The 20,033-nt window shown below is 49.4% G+C and overlaps 1 protein-coding gene across 1 annotated transcript in view; it reads left to right on the top strand.

Annotated features, from left to right (window-relative positions):
* ZBTB47 (zinc finger and BTB domain containing 47) overlaps window positions 1-20,033 on the top strand; it is a 43,622-nt gene that overhangs the window by 20,321 nt on the left and 3,268 nt on the right. Inside the window, exons 2-5 of the mRNA XM_083466861.1 lie at window positions 9,959-11,389; window positions 13,106-13,253; window positions 13,839-13,954; window positions 16,122-16,266. Of these exons, the coding sequence (XP_083322987.1) occupies window positions 9,959-11,389; window positions 13,106-13,253; window positions 13,839-13,954; window positions 16,122-16,266 (1,840 nt within the window). The remainder of the gene's footprint in view (window positions 1-9,958; window positions 11,390-13,105; window positions 13,254-13,838; window positions 13,955-16,121; window positions 16,267-20,033) is intronic.

Here is a 20,033-nt window from a genome sequence, read left to right as displayed (position 1 = left end):
TGGTCCTGCTAGCTAGGGATCATGGGAGTTGTAGGCCAAAAACATTGGGAGGCCCGAGGTTGAGGAAGCCTAGACTAAGAAAATGCAGCCTGAGATAAAACAACCCTACAATTCAGCAGGACAGATTGAAACAGGAACCCAAGTCGACCTCATGCTAGATGATGATGAAAAGCCTGGGCAGATGATAAAAAGGCCTTCATCTGGTGTCCCAGTAAGTGGGTGTCCAGGAAGAGTGTTCCCCAGGGGGGTGGCTATCATGCCTGAGAATGGCCCCTCTCTGGTCGTCATCTTCCTGACTTGAGATGGCTGGGGGAGAAGGGGAACATGGCAAAATGCCTCAAAGTAATAGTAATAGTAATAGTGCCACTGTATTCTGCTCTGGTCAGACCTCACCTGGAGTACTGTGTCCAGTTCTGGGCACCACAGTTCAAGAAGGACACTGACAAACTGGAACGTGTCCAGAGGAGGGCAACCAAAATGGTCAAAGGCCTGGAAACGATGCCTTATGAGGAACGGCTAAGGGAGCTGGGCATGTTTAGCCTGGAGAAGAGGCGGTTAAGGGGTATGATATGATAGCCATGTTCAAATATATAAAAGGATGTCACATAGAGGAGGGAGAAAGGTTGTTTTCTGCTAAACATTAGGAAGAACTTCCTGACAGTAAGAGCTGTTTGACAGTGGAATTTGCTGCCAAGGAGTGTGGTGGAGTCTCCTGCTTTGGAGGTCTTTAAGCAGAGGCTTGACAACCATATGTCAGGAGTGCTCTGATGATGTTTCCTGCTTGGCAGGGGGTTGGACTCGATGGCCCTTGTGGTCTCTTCCAACTCTATGATTCTATGATTCTATGATTCTATGAAATGAAGACTGCAAAGTTTGGGTAGACTCAAGTGATTGAAGGCAGCCTTTGGGCACAAAGGCTACCCACTTGCCCCGAAAGTGTGAGCAATGCAGTTAAGCTGCAGCTCTCTTCAGTATCCACCCCCTTCATTTGAATGGAAGGAGACAGCTTTGCGAGCGTCCCATCACACCTACATTGGTATGTCCGCGAAAGGCGTGCTTGGTATATTCTCGCAGGCTTTCCCCGTTATTTGGATACCTGGTCATGCAAGGCTCCAAATCACGGAGGCAGCCTATGTACGAACGGCAAGTGTCCGCTTTGCAGCAGTCCAACTACAGCTCCCATCCACCCCAGCGAGCAGAGTCAGCGGGCAGGGATGATGGGAGTTGTAGTTCAGCAGCTTGGAGGGCCAGATGTTGCCCATACCTGGTCTACACTTAACTTGGGTTTCAGAGAGTGGGCATTCTCTGAGCTACATAGAGACGCCTGGACTTGAACCTGGGACCCTCCCCACGCAATCTGCCACTGAGCTATTTCCTCCACTAATTTATATTTTTGTGGGTTTTTCATTAGAACAGTCGGTTTCACTGGTTCCAGCTGTTAATAATAATTTTATTATTTGTACCTCACCCATTTGACTGCGTTGCCCCAGTCAATCTGGGCGGCTCCCAACAGATATAAAAACATAATCAAACATCAAAAACTTCCTTAAACAGGGCTGCCTTCAGATATCTTCTAAAAGTTGTATAGTTGTTTATCTCCTTGACATCTGGTGGGAGGGGGTTCCACAGAGAGGGTGCCACTGCCAGGAAGACCCTCTGCCTGGTTCCCTGTAACCTCGCTTCTCACAATGAGGGAACTGCCAGAAGGCCCTCGGAGCTGGACCTCAGTGTCTGGGCTGAACGATGGGGGTGGAGACGCTCCTTCAGGTATACTGGGCTGAAGCCATTTAGGGCTTCAGAGGTCAGCACCAACACTTTGAATCGTGCTCGGAAACGTACTGGGAACCAGTTGCTAGATTTCTCCCTGAAATAACTGTCTGCTTGACTTCTGCTTGCTTTTGCACCTCTTTGCAAAGGAGATGCCAGGATGTACAGTGGGCGCTTGGGCTGTGAACGTGATCCATAGAATCATAGAATCATAGAGTTGGAAGAGACCACAAGGGCCATCGAGTCCAACCCCCTGCCAAGCAGGAAACACCATCAGAGCACTCCTGACATATGGTTGTCAAGCCTCTGCTTAAAGACCTCCAAAGTAGGAGACTCCACCACACTCCTTGGCAGCAAATTCCACTGTCAAACAGCTCTCACTGTCAGGAAGTTCTTCCTAATGTTTAGGTGGAATCTTCTTTCTTGTAGTTTGGATCCATTGCTCTGTGTCTGCTTCTCTGGAGCAGCAGAAAACAACCTTTCTCCCTCCTCTATATGACATCCTTTTATATATTTGAACATGGCTATCATATCACCCCTTAACTTCCTCTTCTCCAGGCAGGAGGCACGTTCGCAATCCGCAGCACCTCGTCTGCACACACATGGGTTGCGATTCGGCACTTCTGCGCATGCTCAAAGCACAATTTATCGTTTCTGCGCGTGCGCGAGAGCCGAAACCCAGAAGTAACCCGTCCCGGTGCTTCCGGGTTCGCGCGGTGCGCAACCCGAAAACGCGCAACCTGAAATGTCTGTGACCCGAGGTGTGACTGTACTTTGAACTTTCTGTAATGCAGACCCCTTTGCATTACAGAACCTACTTATCCTCTTCCTCCATGCAATGGCTGGCTGTGAATATGCAGGCAGGGAGCTTACAAGTTTGTGCTTCTGTCACTCTGGGCAGCTGTTCAGCTGTGACAATGGCCTTCTCTGGGAATGAGAGAGGGAGGGAGGGAAGTCTCTGGGACCAGAGTGACCTTGAATGTCTCTTGGGAGCGGTGCAAGGCGGCACCAACAGGATTTTTGCACCCGAGCGGGGCTTCCTCCTCCTTCTGTGACGAGCTCCGTCACGGGCTGCTCTCGTGCCCCAGAGCGCGGCCGGGAAGCGCTTGGATCAGCTATGATTAATTCGACTCCCTCGGGGGAAGCGTTTGCTAAGACAGCGCAGGCGAAGACCTGGAATGGGGTCTTCCGTCTCGCCTCGTCAGGCTCGGAGCCATATATAGCGTGCCTCAAAGCAGCGGAATCTCTTGCATGAGCAAAATGCCATGAGGCTGCGTGTTTTTTTCAGGGGTGGTGCAAAAAATGAGGGTCGCGATATTGCAAGGACTCGTTTGCACGGGACACTGGGGATCTTACGGGGGACGTCGCTTAGTGGTGGAGGGTCTGCTTCACTGCCAGAAGGTCCCAGGCCCTGAATTGAATCCTGCCTGAAATGCTGGAGAGATGCTGCCAGCCAGTGTGGACAACATGGAGCTACTGCCCACCTTAGCAACATGGGTTCTTAATTTTTATTTATTTAGACCAGGGGTCTGCAACCTTTAAGACAAAAAGAGCCACTTGGACCCATTTCCGAAGAAAAAAACCTGGGAGCCACAAAACTAGTCATTATAAAAATAACTTTTTTATTATTTCTTTGTTTGACCCCTCAGAATTACTCCTCTTCATAGAAATAAACATTAAATTAACAAGTTACCTTTTTGTGTGTGTGTGTTCACTCCCCTTCAAAACAGTGACCAGCGTACATGCCCCCTTTCAATGCAGTGACCAGCGTACATGCCCCTTACAATGTAGCGGGCGGGCGGGACTAACGCACGCACTGCCCCCATGCGACGTCACAGCCAGTACAGTGCCCGCCACAGTGGGGAGTGTCGGGGCGCACAATGCGCCTCCTCCCCTTGCTAGTATCCGCCCCGGAGCCGCGGCAAAGGTGTAAAAGAGCCACATGCGGCCCCGGAGCCGTGGGTTGCAGACCCCTGATTTAGACCCTTTAGTAGCCCGTTCCCCCTCCTCTGACTAAGGAAGGACCCAAAGCAGCTTAACAGGAGCAGAAATGACTGAAAAATAAATGCAGAAAATAACGCCAGCAGCAATTAAAAATAATATAAGCTGGCGAGAGTCTTGGGAAAGAAACCTTTTTAAGGTGATTGGTGGGTTGAGTAGCAAGACCAATGGTGGGTGCAATGATCAAGAAGGCGATTTTTGCATGTGCTATAGAGGGAACTGAGGGGCAGACGGGGCTCGTACCCCTGGGAAGGGAGCCCACCAAGGAGAAGGAAAACTCTCATCCTAAACCTCCACTGCCTTGTGGGATATCTTGGGAAGAAACCCTACACAAATCCAGAGTGGATCTCCTAAGACAGTTGGATGAAGAAAAAGAAGAGGAGTTTGGATTTGATATTCCGCTTTATCACTACCCTAAGGAGTCTCAATCCTGCCAACCTAGCAGTTTGAAAGCACATGAAAGTGCAAGTAGATAAATAGGTACCACTCCAGCGGGAAGATAAACAGCGTTTCTGTGTGCTGCTCTGGTTTGCCAGAAGCGGCTTGGTCATGCTGGCCACATGACTAAAGGCCTGGAAACGATGCCTTATGAGAAACGGCTAAGGGAGCTGGGCATGTTTAGCCTGGAGAAGAGGAGGTTAAGGGGTGATATGATAGCCATGTTCAAATATATAAAAGGATGTCACATAGAGGAGGGAGAAAGGTTGTTTTCTGCTGCTCCAGAGAAGCGGACACGGAGCAATGGATCCAAACTACAAGAAAGAAGATTCCACCTAAACATTAGGAAGAACTTCCTGACAGTAAGAGCTGTTTGACAGTGGAATTTGCTGCCAAGGAGTGTGGTGGAGTCTCCTTTTTTGGAGGTCTTTAAGCAGAGGCTTGACAACCATATGTCAGGAGTGCTCTGATGGTGTTTCCTGCTTGGCAGGGGGTTGGACTCGATGGCCCTTGTGGTCTATTCCAACTCTATGATTCTATGATTCTATGACCCAGAAGCTGTATGCCGGCTCCCTCGGCCAATAAAGCGAGATGAGCGCCGCAAACCCAGAGTCGGCCACGACTGGACCTAATGGTCAGGGGTCCCTTTACCTTTACCTTTACGGAGTCTCAAAGCGGCTAACAATCTCATTTCCCTTCCTCCCCATCAACAAACTGCATGTGGAGGAGCGGGGAAGCGAACCTGGTTCACCAGATTACGAGTCTACCGCTATTAACCACTACACCACACTGGATGACACCTTGTCTGCCTCCTTCTGGCAACTCCTGCAGCCAGGCTGGTGCCCAACATCTTGCCCTGCTTTCCTTTGGACAACATCAGCAAGGCTGAGAGGCGGGTCTGGTTGCCTGGGCAGTCCAGGACCTCCACACACACATCCCAGGTTTGCGCCCTGGGGAGGTCACTTCAGTGCTCCTAACACAGAGGTTTGACCTCACCCCTGGAGGCACACTCCATTGCTTCTTGAGATAGATGGAGGCCAGCAACAACAGCAGTTCGATGTGTGTGCATTGATCAGGGCTGGGGAGCGTATGGCCTTATAGATATAGATGGGCCACAACTTGCAATATCTCTGACCATTCTTTATGCTGGCTGGGGCTGATGAGAGCTGGAGTCCAGCAGCATCTGGATGGCCGCACGTTCCTTAGCTGTGTGGCATTCGATGGATAGGTTAGTTTCTTTTACAATCTTGAGCTGATATATTTCCCCCTTGCTGGTTTTCTGAGGGGTGCTGCAGAGACGGAAGAAACGTAAACGAAGCCATAAGAATTGCCTTTCCCCTGTGCCAGAATAGCTCGTTTGGTTAGAGCGTGGTGCTGATAATGCCAAGCTTGCAGGTTCAATCCCTGTAAGGAACCACGGCATAATCCTGCATTGCAAAGGGTTGGTCTAGATGGCACCTTAGGGTCCCTTCCTACTCTACAATTCTATGAGCTATTACAGCCAATGGAGTGTGGATTTGCCCACTCTGTCTGGACCAGCAGATTCAATTGCCCACCCAGAATTTGCTCCTGAGGAGCAAGGTCTTTCGTTTCAGCCTGGCTGCAGGCTCCTATTGCACACTGGTGGGTCACCGTGACCCTCTCTTGCTATTTAATCTGCCTCGTTTTTGTAATAGTGCGCTGGCAAGGGGCACCCGAGTTCCCCCCAGATGGCTTTAATAACTCTCTTTCTCCCTCTCTACACTATCTGGTCATGATCAGCTCAGGATCTTTCTCCCCGAAGCATTGAAAAAGCAAGTGGATTGTGCAATTAAAAAAGAGAAGAAGATAATAAAGCGTCCCCTAGTCGCGTGCCAACGCAGCTCAGCTGCAAAACTGTCAACTGCAGAATCAAGTCAGACTGAGGGAGGGGAAAGGAGGGAGGAATAAACTCCAAAGAGGCAATAGAGGGAGAATGTGTGTGTGTGTGTGTGTCTGCGTGCTCAGATCAGGGTCGGATTATGCAATGATTTTTTTTTTGAGGAAGGCAGCTGCCAAGGAGGAGATGCCAAAAACCTACTCGCTCGGCTTTGGCCGATTATTTTGCTGTCGTTCCGAAGTAGCTCAGAAGGCAGCTTGGGGCTTATTTCTGTAATGAACTTTCAGCCGTTTATCTTTCTTGTTCTCTGGAGGCAACAACCAAGAGGGGAGGCTTCTCTGCCTGACCCTTTCCTCCCAGGCCACAGATCACACCAGCCTCGCTTTGCACCTTCCTTGATTCTGTTTGGCAGACTGAAATGCGTCCTTGAAGCCTGATCTCACCTCTTGCCTTCCTTCCTGGATAGAGAGGGTGTGTGTGTGTGTGTCTGTGTTTGAGTGTGTTTAGAAATTAGAATACTATACAAAGGTAACATTTGCATTCGTCGCTCCGTCCGCTTTTGCCTGCAGCACGTGGCCCCCAGGAGACTTCCTCAGAAGGAATTTGGCCCTCAGGCTCCCAAGCTTCCCTTCCCTCGTTATGCAACGAAGAACATTTGTCCTGATATCCTTTTGTTGCAGTGTTACAGCCTCCCACTGATCATTTGTTCACGTTCATCGCATTTCCCCTTTACTTAAAGGTAAAGGGACCCCTGACCATTAGGTCCAGTCGTGGCCGACTCTGGGGTTGCGGCGCTCATCTCGCTTTATTGGCTGAGGGAGCCAGTGTACAGCTTCCGGGTCATGTGGCCAGCATGACTAAGCCGCTTCTGGCAAACCAGAGCAGCGCACAGAAACGCCGTTTACCTTCCCACCGGAGTGGTACCTATTTATCTACTTGCACTTCGTGCTTTCAAACTGCTAGGTTGGCAGGAGCAGGGACCGAGCAATGGGTGCTCACCCCGTCGTGGGGATTCGAACCACCAACCTTCTGATCGGCAAGCCCTAGGTTCTGTGGTTTAACCCACAGCGCCACCTGCGTCTCTCAGCCTCACCCGTGGCACCCACGTCCCTTTACTTGCCTAACTGCAAACCCCCTTTTTTATTGTTGTTCAGTGAGTTGTTGTTTTGCACTGGAACGCTTTAATCTACCCTAACTGTGCAATCCCGGATTTGTGGGGGGGACGGGGACTGAATCCCTCTTGCAAAATACTGTCAGTCTGCAGGCGACCGATGACGCCTCAGTCTCTTTCTCCAGCTGCCTCCCCCTACCTGTCTGCAATCGAAACCCTGGAGAGCATCTTTCTTTTCAGCAGATTTACGGCTCTGCATCAAAGGACTTTTTCATCCCGGAACGGCTGCTCTCTACCAGTTGCAAGTTGCAACCAAGAGCTTCTTCAATGTGACTTTAAAGTTTTGGAGGTGATGCTTCGCCCCCGGCAATAATTTATTATTATTTTTAAAGCCCACTGGAGTGTGTGCCTTAACTCATCCTAATGAGGTCTCTTAATGAAGGAAACGAGTCGCTCTTTTTAATGGGCTGTAATTACCTTGGAGAAGGTATGCAAGGATCTTCTGAGTGATAGCTGACAGGATCCCTGTGTGACGGTCAGTGGTGCGGCTGTGTGTGTGCTGTTGCTTTTTGCTAACTTCAGGTGTGATTCTCTCTCGCCTTGCCTTCCCCCTGGGAAATCTGGGTCCGTTCAAGATAAGATAGGGGTGGGGACCCTGCAGCCAGCAGACCTAATTTGGCTGACCCCCAATTTATTTATTTACTGAATTTCTCTACAGTTTCCAAGACTCTCTGCAAGAGGTGATGTGGTTTAAGCACATAATAATAATAATTTATTATTTATACCCCACCCATCTGGCTGGGTTTCCTTAGCCACTCTGGGCTGCTTCCAGCAAAATAATAAATACAGTAATTCATCAAATATTAAAAGCTTCCCTAATCAGGGCTGCCTTCAGATGTCTTCTAAAAGTCAGATAGTTGTTTATTTCTTTGACATCTGGTGTGAGGGTGTTCCACAGGGCGGGTGCCACCACCGAGAAGGCCCTCTGCCTGGTTCCCTGTAACTTCACTTCTCGCAGGGAGGGAACAGCCAGAAGGCCCTCAGCGCTAGACCTCAGTGTCCGGGCTGAACAATGGGTGTGGAGACGCTCCTTCAGGTATACTGGGTCGAGGCCATTTAGGGTTTTAAAGGTCAGCACCGACACTTCGAATTGTGCCCGGAAACGTACTGGGAGCCAATGTAGGTCTTTCAAGACCGGTGTTATGTGGTCTTGGTGGCCACTCCCAGTCACCAAATGTATGGTGTGTTCACAGCTGTGGTCATTGTGGCTAGTACCCATTGATAGCGTGGTATAGTGGACTACAGTGTCAGGCTGGGACTTGGGAGACCAGGGTTCAAACCTCCACAAAGCACCCTGGGTGACCTTTGACCAGTCACGGTATCTCAGCCTCACCCGCCTCGCAGGGTCGTTGTGAAGATGAAAAGGAGTCGACGGGGTAGAAGGGTGTTCACCACTTTGAGCTGAGTGTTTTGTGGGGACCTGTACCTGTCAGGAGGCAAGAAACAGAGGAAGGGGAAGCTTCAGAGCTGGAGGAAGAGGCAGGCCAGGCAAGATAAGGGCCAGGGGCTTTCCCTCCCATCCCCACACCACTGTCCCCCAGAACCAGGAGGGGATTGAAGAGGGATGAGCAGAGGATGTTTCCATGCAGGCGTAGTCTCTGGCTGCAAGTACACAGCCCAATGTTGGAAGGTACGTAAACTGGTGGAGTGATTCCCTGCTGCTGCAATTTCTCCAGACCTGGGAATAGCTACCTAGACCCTAGATTGGTAGGGTTAGTGAGGAAATGTCCATAGAACAGGCATGGCCAAACTTGGTCCTCCAGATGTTTTGGGACTTCAATTCCCATCATCCCTGACCACTGGTCCTGTTAGCTAGGGATCATGGGAGTTGTAGTCCCAAAGCATCTGGAGAGCAAAGTTTGGCCATGCCTGCCATAGAGCTACTTGATAATGATTTACAGATGGTATTTAACTCCGAGCAGACTTGCTAAGATGTATAGGACTGAATCAGATAAGTGCTGGAGATGTAATGAGACTGAGGATACGTTTGTCCATATGTGGTGGACCTGTAAAAGGGTAAAAGAGTATTGGGAAATAATTTATAATGAATTGAAAAAAATGTTTTAAAGCACCTTTCAAAAAACAAACACCCAACATCCTTTTTGTTGGGGATTATTCAGATGGGAATTCCCAGGTGTCAAAAAAGGTTATTTCTGTACACCACTACGGCGGCCCATGTTTCGTTAGCCCAAAAATGGAAAACGAGCAAGGTGGAATATGTGCAGCTTGTGGATCTAACTTATATAATAAGAGAACAAGACGAACATACGTTTGAAGAAGATTGGAAAATGTTTATTGAATATATGGGCAATAATTTTGTATACCTGTTGGCAGCCTTAAGATAAATTCAACAGCGTAAATAAGTTTTGATGGAAGTAACAATGGAATACTGAATGGTTTAGTATGCAGGGATTTATGCTGTGCAAAATGAACCATGGAAAGAGAAGAAGGGAAGTCATTGATATTTTAAGGTTGTCTGAATGAATAGTCTATATTGTAAAATAGAAAATTTAATAAAAATGAGAGAGAGAGAGAGAAAATGTCCGTTTGCCCTAACAAGCAAGCCTGCTCCGTTCCTGGTTGTATTTCAGATATCTTGGTGGGGACGTAAGGATGGAAGCCACCTGAGCTGTCTTGGGCTCCATCCGTTCCAAGGAGGAGGAGAAGGTGGAGTCCCACCACCACTTGGCTCTTCTTAACCTTCCTCTCATTTCTTCCCACAGCTGATAGTCGAAAAGACAACTGACTACCCGGCCGCCGAATACTCTTTGGTGGAGGATGTAGCCCTCCACTTCACGTGTTTGATGGACAGACTGAATGAGCAGCGCCTCTTTCAACCGGATCTGTGCGACGTGGACATCGTCCTGCTGCAGCAGAGGAACGTCTTCCCGGCTCACAAGGGGGTCCTCGCCGCCTACAGCCACTTCTTCCACTCCCTCTTCACCCAGAACAAGCAGCTGCAGCGGGTGGAGCTCTCCCTGGAGGCCTTGACCTCCCAGGGCCTCCAGCAGATCCTCAACTTCATCTACACCTCCAAGCTCCTGGTCAATGCCTGCAACGTGCAGGACGTCCTGAACGCGGCCGCCGTCCTGCAGATGAGCGACATTGCGTCCTCCTGCCAGGAGCTGATCAGCAGCAGGTCCCTCGGCTTAGCCATGGCCAGCAATATGGCGCTGCCTCCGGACAGCTGTGGCAAAGGCATCCCATCTCAGTACTACTGCAACATCAAGCAGGAGATGGACCCGGCGCCGCACCCCAAGATCTATGCTCGGGAAGGGAACGACCCCTACTCGGTGCGGGTTGAGGACGGCGCGGCGTGTGGGGGCAACCAGAACCTGCCCGCCGTGGCTGGCAAGAAGTATTATAAGGAGGAGAAAGATGGCAGTCCGCCTGTTTGCAAGGTGGAGGGCGAAGAGCCCGATGTGGCCCTGGGCAGCCAAAGCTCTTACAACCGGGGAGAGCAGATCATTGTGGAAGTCAACCTCAACAATCAAACCCTCAACGTCTCGAAAGGGACGGAGGGGAAGTCTCCGGCCGCTGACCAGACGGCCGGCATCGCTGCGGTGATTGGGCGGCCCGAAGGGGAAGGACGTGGCGCGGACGAGGATGGCGAAGAGGAAGAGAACGGGGAAGGAGAGGAGGAAGAGGATGACGGCGAGGTGGGGGAGGAGGAGGAAGAGGAGGAGCACAGCGAGGAGGAAGAGCTGGAGGAGACCACCGAGGAGGAGGACGAGGAGGAGGAGGAAGACGGCGAGGAGGTGGCGGACATCAAGAGGGAGAGGTCCGAGCTGCCCCACAAGGCCAGCAGGCCCTCCAAGGCCGTCCAGGCCGCTGCGTCCACCAGGTCCCAGGAGGCGCTTGCCGTGGCGATGGAAGACGAGGAGGTGGAGGAAGCGGAGGAGGAAGGGGAGGACCAGAGAGGCAGGAAGAGGAAGAAGGAGCCGGATGGGGTGGGCCAGAAGGTGAAGCTGGAGGAGAAACAGCACTACCCCTGCAAGAAGTGCCCCCGGGTTTTCAACAACCGCTGGTACCTGGAGAAACACATGAATGTCACCCACAGCCGCATGCAGATCTGCGACAAGTGTGGCAAGCGGTTCCTGCTGGAGAGCGAGCTGCTGCTGCACCACCAGACGGACTGCGAGAAGAACATCCAGGTGAGGAGGGAGACCACTGCCCCTTGAGGCGCCACATTTCCGCCAGGCCGCCCTTCGCAGGCTTTGGCGCATGGGGCGCCCTGTGTGAAACTAGAACGGACAGGCGTCGTGATGTAGGATGCTGCCTTATGCTGAGACAGACCCACTGACTGGGCTCAGCCGTCCTGGGTTACAGGCAGGGGAGTCTCCCATCCCTGGAGAGACTAATAATTGTTAGGAAATCAAGCCTTATCAGGAGAAACTGGCCACTCTCCAGGCACCTGGCTTGAATCCCGGTTGACCTCCCTGTCTGCATTCTCCGGCAGGATCCAGGCTAGGTCACGATCGGCGATCCTCCTCAAACGTGAGAAGAACACACCACTCTCCCGCCCCCCAGGCAGGGGAAAGAGATAGACAGAAATGTATTTACATGCCTTTATTTCTGTCTTTGCAGCATTACAGAGAAACACGTCTGCACTCTTCAAACTCCAACAGCAGAGAGACAAACTCCACCTCCTGTACTTCCTGTACAGCTCAAATTACACTCTGAGCTAAATCCGGTGCTCAGCACTGTGAATAGACTGTCTCTCTGTTCCCACGGAACAGTCCCAACATTCCCATAATGTTTTGCTTTCCAGCTGCCGCATTGCATCCATATCGTAACAACAACAACAACAACAATAATCTGTTCACACAGGAAAAAGCAAAAACAAACAAAACACGCAACAAAGACAATAAACTAAACACAAAATGTGGAAAATCAATAAAAAAATTGAAAATAACAACAACAATAATAATAATAATTTATGTATACATACATACATATCCTGCCCATCTGACTGAGTCACCCCAGCCACTCTGGGCAGCTTCCGATGCCTATAAAAACATACTAAAACATCAAGCATCAATAGTAACAATCTGATCCAATATGTTACAAAAAATCATAATACAGTGGTACCTCGGGTTATAGACGCTTCAGGCTACACCCGGCTAACCTAGAAACAGTACCTCGGGTTAAGAACTTTGCTTCAGGATGAGAACAGAAATCGTGTGGCGGCAGCGGGAGGCCCCATTAGCTAAAGTGGTGCTTCAGGTTAAGAACAGTTTCAGGTTAAGAATGGACCTTCGGAACGAATTAAGTTCTTAACCCGAGGTACCACTGTAACTTTAAAACAAACAAGTTTTATCAAATGAAGTAATATTCAACAAACCATCCAAAAAAATTCAAATTCAACAGTTTGTTGTTGACAAAGGACAGCTGGACATATAAAGGGCCCCATTACCTTCAGTAGCTTAGGTAAAGGTAAAGGGACCCCTGACCATTAGGTCCAGTCGTGGCCGACTCTGGGGTTGCGGCGCTCATCTCGCTTTATTGGCCGAGGGAGCCGGCGTACAGCTTCTGGGTCATGTGGCCAGCATGACTAAGTCACTTCTGGCGAACCAGAGCAGCGCACGGAAACGCCGTTTACCTTCCCACCGGAGCAGTACCTTTTTATCTACTTGCACTTTGATATGCTTTTGAACTGCTAGGTTGGCAGGAGCAGGGACTGAGCAACGGAAGCTCACCCCGTCGCGGGGATTCAAACCGCCGACCTTCTGATCGGCAAGTCCTGGGTGGGCCTCATCAAACCTAAATCCTGCCTTGTAGATGTTCCTCATGGCCCCTTCCAACTCTATGAATTGCACAATTTTTTCGCTAGGCTCAGGTTCTCCTGACTCTCCCCATCTCCTTTGCAGTGCATCACTTGCGGGAAAGCCTTCAAGAAGCTGTGGTCTCTCCATGAGCACAACAAGATCGTCCACGGCTACGCGGAGAAGAAGTTCTCCTGCGAGATTTGCGAGAAGAAGTTCTACACGATGGCGCATGTCCGGAAGCACATGGTCGGTGAGTGGACAGCAGTAGGTTTGCCACCCCCTGAGGAGCACCCAACATCAGGCGGCGTTTCAGCGCTGTGCAGATAACCCACCTTCTCGGGCGCAAATCAGGGTTCTAGGCTTTGCCCCACGAACCCTTTCCAAGCCTGTCTTCATCTTACTTTCTAACTATTTCACGTAGCCCCTTTTCAAGTGTTTGCTTTTATCGGTGCCTTTAAAAGAACGGTTCAGTCCAGACCAGCAGTTCTCGACCTGTGGGTCCCCAGATGTTGTTGGACTACAAGTCCCATCATCCCTGAGCTCTGGCCTTGCTAGCTAGGGGTGATGGGAGTTGTAGTCCAACAACATCTGGGGACTCACAGGTTGAGGAAGGCTGGTCCAGACACACACACACACCCAACCTGGTGGCCTGCAGATGTTTTTGGACTACAACTCCCATCATCCCTAGCTAGCAAGACCAGTGGTCAGGGGTGATGGGAGTTGTAGTCTGAAAAAGAGATGGAAGATGGAGACCAAAGGTTCGAATCCCCGCGACGGGGATCATTCCTAACCGTACAGATTTCCCTGGTAACCACGATTCTCCCTTGCTTTGCAGCCCACACCAAGGACATGCCATTCACCTGTGAAACGTGTGGGAAGTCGTTCAAGCGAAGTATGTCTTTGAAGGTGCACTCTCTGCAGCACTCGGGGGAGAAGCCTTTCAAATGTGAGGTGAGAGCCAGGTTCAGCCTGTCTTATCTTCTTCTGCTTTCCAGTTTCCTGTTTGCAGTGTCAACTTGGTCTGATGGATCTGTATTCAAGTCCTCTTCTTCTGCAGCCCTTAGCCATCCTGCTTCCACGCAGAAAGGATGAGTGTTTGAAACTCCACGCGTGAGTCTGGGCTGGCTGCATTTTCTTAGTCCAGGCTTCCTCAGCCTCGACCTTCCCAATGTTTTTGGCCTACAACTCCCATGATCCCTAGCTAGCAGAATCAGTGGTTAGGGATGATGGGAATTGTAGTCTCAAAACATCTGGAGGGGGTTGAGGTTGAGGAAGCCTGCTCTAGATGTTTTGAGACTACAATTCCCATCTGAGGAATTCCCAGTGGGGTCCAGCTCTGAGGGCCTTCTGGTGGTTCCCTCGCTGCGAGAAGCCAAGTTACAGGGAACCAGGCAGAGGGCCTTCTCGGTGGTGGCACCCGCCCTGTGGAACGTCCTCCCACCAGATGTCAAAGAGAACAACAACTACCAGACTTTTAGAAGACATCTGAAGGCAGCCCTGCTTAGGGAAGCTTTTAATGTTTGATGCATTACTGTATTTTAATATTTTGTTGAAAGCCACCCAGAGTGGCTGGGGAAGCCCAGCCAGATGGCTGGGGTATACCGTATTTTTCACTCTATAGGACGCACCGGACCATAGGAGGGGGAGAACAGGGGGGACGACTCCCCCTCTCCGCTCAGCACCCCTTCAGCGAAGCAGCAGGAGAAACGGAGCCCCTTCCATTTCTCCTCCTGCTTCACTGAAGGGGAGCTGCGCAGAGAGGGAAAACTGTGCAGCACCTCTCCAGAGAAGCGAAGCTTGGAGAGCAAGAGGGATCAGTGTGCACCGACTCCTCTCGCTCTCCAGGCTTCAGGTGGCTATCCGCAAGCCTTCAGAGCGCAGCGGGAACTCCTGCTGCACTCCGAAGGCTTGCAGATAGCTGCCTGAAGCCCCCGGAGCGCAGCCTTCGAAGCCTCCTCAGGGCAGCGGGGGTCCTTCACCCCGCTGCCCTGCGGAGGTTTTGCGCAGCCATCCCCAAGCTGGAACAGTGAGACGGAGCGCTCCGTCTCCCTGTTCTGGCTTTGGGCTTAGCCGCACAGCCTGCATTCGCTCTATAGGACGCACACACATTCCCGCTTAATTTTTGGAGGGGAAAAAGTGCGTCCTATAGAGTGAAAAATACAGTAAATAAGAAATTATTATTACTATATTATTATTATTATTATTATTATTATTATTATTATTATTATTATTATTATTGAGGAAGCCTGGAGTAATGCTTGTTCTGTTTTGGTTTATAAAAGTGCAGGATGTTTCCACTTGCTGGCAATTGCAGTTTTATTGCAACAGAGCTCATGATATCATAGAATCATAGAATCATAGAGTTGGAAGAGACCACAAGGGCCATCGAGTCCAACCCCCTGCCAAGCAGGAAACACCATCAGAGCACTCCTGACATATGGTTGTCAAGCCTCTGCTTAAAGACCTCCAAAGTAGGAGACTCCACCACACTCCTTGGCAGCAAATTCCACGGTCGAACAGCTCTTACTGTCAGGAAGTTCTTCCTAATGTTTAGGTGGAATCTTCTTTCTTGTAGTTTGGATCCATTGCTCCGTGTCCGCTTCTCTGGAGCAGCAGAAAACAACCTTTCTCCCTCCTCGATGTGACATCCTTTTATATATTTGAACATGGCTATCATATCACCCCTTAACCTCCTCTTCTCCAGGCTAAACATGCCCAGCTCCCTTAGCCGTTCCTCATAAGGCATCGTTTCCAGGCCTTTGACCATTTTGGTTGCCCTCCTCTGGACACGTTCCAGATATGAACTAGGCTTTCTAAACACAGTTAAAAAAAACCATTCTGTTATGCACAGTGTTATTTTTAAAGTATATATTTACAGATGTGTTCATATTCTATGGCAGGTTGAGGAAGCCAGCCTCGCAGGGTCGTTTTGTGGGTAAGATGCCGTGGGAAGGATAGGAGCATAATACGTCGTTTTTGAGCTCCTGGGAGGAAAGGCAGACTGTAGATAAAACTGCTGAATGAAATGGACCTTTTGGTTTAATACAACAGAGACCTTTCCTTCATGCGAACTTCCTGCCTTTCCTTATTCCATTCCTCCATTCTCTCCCTTGTCCAGAACTGCAACGAGAGGTTCCAGTACAAGTACCAACTCCGTTCTCACATGAGCATCCACATCGGTCACAAACAGTTCATGTGCCAGTGGTGCGGGAAGGACTTCAACATGAAGCAGTACTTTGACGAGCACATGAAAACACACACAGGTAAGGGATCCATGGCTCGGGGTGGACAAGCCAGCCAAGTTCCCCCTTCTTGCCTTCCCAGTCTTAAGTCCAGCCCCATTTCCACAGCTGCGCACAGTACTGACTGACCAGTGCCTGTAACGTCACGGACCCACCTCTTCTGTCCTGTCCTATATTCCGAGTGGTTTTGCAAAACTTCTCTTTAAAATTGTGAATCCTTTCTTGTTCCAACAGGTTTTGGGGAAATGGACTGCTTTTAATTAAAGGGCTGGTGCTGTGCTGTGTTTATTACAGTAATTTTCAACAGATTTTATATATGCATGTAGTTTTAATTCTATCCATGTTTGGTCGTTATTTAACGACTCCCCCCTCCCCCCCATGTTTAGCAGTTCTTATTTTTATTTCTAAGCTGCCTTAAGTCTCCTGTCAGGGGAAAATGTGGTAGGTAAATAGATATATCATCATTATCACTTTATTTGTAAAGATAAAAGGTAAAGGGACCCCTGACCATTAGGTCCAGTTGTGGCCAACTCTGGGGTTGCAGAGCTCATCTCGCTTTATTGGCTGAGGGAGCCAGCGTACAGCTTCCGGGTCATGTGGCCAGCATGACTAAGCTGCTTCTGGCGAACCAGAGCAGCGCATGGAAACTCTGTTTACCTTCCTGCCAGAGCGGTACCTATTGATCTACTTGCACTTTGACGTGCTTTCGAACTGCTAGGTTGGCAGGAGCAGGGACCAAGCAACGGGAGCTCACCCCCTCGCAGGGATTCGAACCGCCGACCTTCTGATTGACAAGCCATAGGCTCTGTGGTTTAGCCCACAGGGCCACCCGCGTATTTGTACACTGCCTCAAAGAAAGAAATAGGCTCAAAGAAGCTTGCAACAGTGAGAACAATACACAAGCAACCATTATAATTTCAAAACAGCAACCATAACAAAACCTCAACAATAAACCATGACTGAATTCTGGAAAGCTGGAGGCCTTGTGGGTAGGTAGGCCCTGTCTCCCAGAATCACCCCCACAGCAAACCTGTGAGGCAAATAATTCTGAGAAGCAGTGACTGGCCCCAAATCACCCAGTAAGCTTCATGGGCAATTGGGGATTTGAACCCTGACCTCCCGGGTCATTTTGCATTTTTATGTTGCGAACCACCCTGTGATCTTTAGTGGAAGTAGTATACAAATTTAACCAATAATCAGAATTACGACAATAGTCCTGCACTCTAACCACTTTGCTAAACTGGCTCTACCAGTCATCGATTATATATACCGTATTTTTTGCTCTATAAGATTCACTTTTTCCCTCCTAAAAAGTAAGGGGAAATGTGTGTGCGTCTTATGGAGCGAATGCCGGCTGCGCAGCTATCCCAGAAGCCAGAACAGCAAGAGGGATTGCTGCTTTCACTGCGCAGCGATCCCTCTTGCTGTTCTGGCTTCTGAGATTCAGAATATTTTTTTTCTTGTTTTCCTCCTCCAAAAACTAGGTGCGTCTTGTGGTCTGGTGTGTCTTATAGAGCGAAAAATACGGTAATTATATTAAATTACCCAACTTTGAACAAGTTTCTAGGCCTCAGCTTTCCCAAAGACCCCACTGGCATCACCACTCCCCCCCCCCCAATTCCTTTTAATCCCAGAGTGTCAGTTTGTATTTCTTAGTACAGAAAGTACATCTGATATGTAGAGGTCGTTCCTACAGTGGTGCCCCGCAAGACGAATGCCTCGCAAGACGAAAAACCCGCTAGACGAAAGGGTTTTCCGTTTTTCGATGCGCTTTGCAAGATGAATTTCCCTATGGGCTTGCTTCGCAAGACGAAAATGTCTTGCGAGTCTTGCGATTTTTTTCGCTCCCCCCCCTTTTTCTAAGCCGCTAAGCTGCTAATAGCCTTTTAGCCGCTAAGCCGCTAAGCGTTTAATAGCCGCTAAACCGCTAATAGCGCTAATCCGCTAAGCCGCTAATAGGGTTGCTTCGCAATACGAAAAAACTGCTAGACGAAGAGACTCGCGGAACGGATTATTTTCGTCTTGCGAGGCACCACTGTATTCTACTTAACTCTTCTGGAAGCATCTCTGTGTGAAAGAAGCAAGCAGAAGGTTCCTGATGTTTGGGTTATCCCTTCAGGGGAGCAGGAGTGCAGCTGGCTTTAACTGCTTCTCTTATCTCTTTCAGTCAAGGTCACGCTGACTATAAAAGCAGGACCAGAAGGAATCTTGTTTTCTCTTTCTATCTCTTTCCCTTCTGGTGCGGTGTTCTGTACATCAGGCATGTCCAAAGTCCGTTTTGGGGGCCTAATCCGGCTCTCTGGTCGTTTAATCCGGCCCCTGTGGCAGTTTATCTCCTGGGGTAAAACCCTAAAAAAAAGCTGAACAACTTCAATCCTAAGAAATGCTCAACAACTTTGGGGTAAAATCATAAAGAAAGCTCAACAACTTCAATCCTAAACAAAGGTTAACAAGTTCAGTTGGCTCTTTGGTTGGCCCTCAGGGCCCTTCACTTCATCAAATCTGGCCCTCTCTGAAAAAAGTTTGGACACCACTGCTGTACATAGAATGCTTAGCATTAAGGTTTAGACTTATTATAAGTTACTGTAAGTTTAAGTCAAGTCTGCTACAACTGGATTTCTTATGGACAGGGCCAAATCCTGAATGTATTGAATTTGCGACCATTTTGCTCATTTGCCTTCAGTTAAATAAATTGGGGTTCTTGTTATTAAACATACCAATATATCTGACTATGGACTAACATGAATTTATCTCTACTCATAAACTCTTCTCTCTAATTCTGTAATGAATTATTGTGTTATACATATCCTTATGAGTTTGAGTTTGTAATCTCTGTTTGAGTTTATAATCTCTGTTTGAGTTTATAATCCTTGTCAGAATACATACTTTTGAATGGATTAGTTTTTGTTACAATTGACTATTGATTTGCGAGTAGGGACCACTCCCACTACTGAAATTTATATTGGCCAGAGTTCTGGGTGTGCTTTTCTCATGGCATTTGCTTTCAGTAGCAGTAAAGCTTTGCTGGATGAAATACAATGGCCTCTGGCCTATTTTTTGGGAATCCTGCAACGTGTTTAAGTTGTTACTCTGCTCACTATACATTGGAGTTGCGTGGTGAGTTCCCCCCTCCCACCAGTAGAAATAAAGACACCGGACAACATTATTTAGGTTACTGGGCTAAAATTGGCCACAACTTTATTGGTTACAGGTGATGAGCGGTATTGGCTTAGGCATTGGTCCTAATCAACTATCCGGCTTCAGTCTGTCTGTCTGAGAGGCCGGGAAGGGTTAACACCAGCAGGGGGAGCCCTGCTGATGCACATCAACTAGACACGCCCCCGGGGTCACCGATAGGGGCTTGCCTTGGGCCCTGGTCTCCATAGGCTTCGGACAGGGCCACGCCCCCCGGAGTCCTTTACCGGACTACCCTTCACTATCCGGGGGAGGTGATGTCGCTCCTCCCCCCCATTCATCTACATAACAATACCCCGACCAATGCCTAACCGCCAAATCATAGAAGTTGTGATGATTTGCTACGAGGTAGGCGAAAATACCAAGTGGCTGGTGCCAATTTGCCAAGTGGAAAAATTCATGCCAGGCCCCTTAACGGTGACCAACCGAAGTCCATAGCAAGGTCAAAGGAGGAACCTTGAAGGGTGGGTGGGTGGGAAATTCCCCAGCTGATTGGCGGCAAAAGAGGACGTTCCTCTGCTGCGCTTGCCCTTAAATGGGGCGAGCCACACCCCCTGAGCCAGCCGCTTGGCTGGCCAGGGAACGACGCGTCA

The sequence above is a fragment of the Podarcis liolepis genome, assembly GCF_965112155.1.
Source record: "Podarcis liolepis genome assembly, chromosome: 12".
Taxonomy (NCBI): domain Eukaryota; kingdom Metazoa; phylum Chordata; class Lepidosauria; order Squamata; family Lacertidae; genus Podarcis; species Podarcis liolepis.
This window is presented reverse-complemented; position numbering and strand designations above follow the sequence as displayed.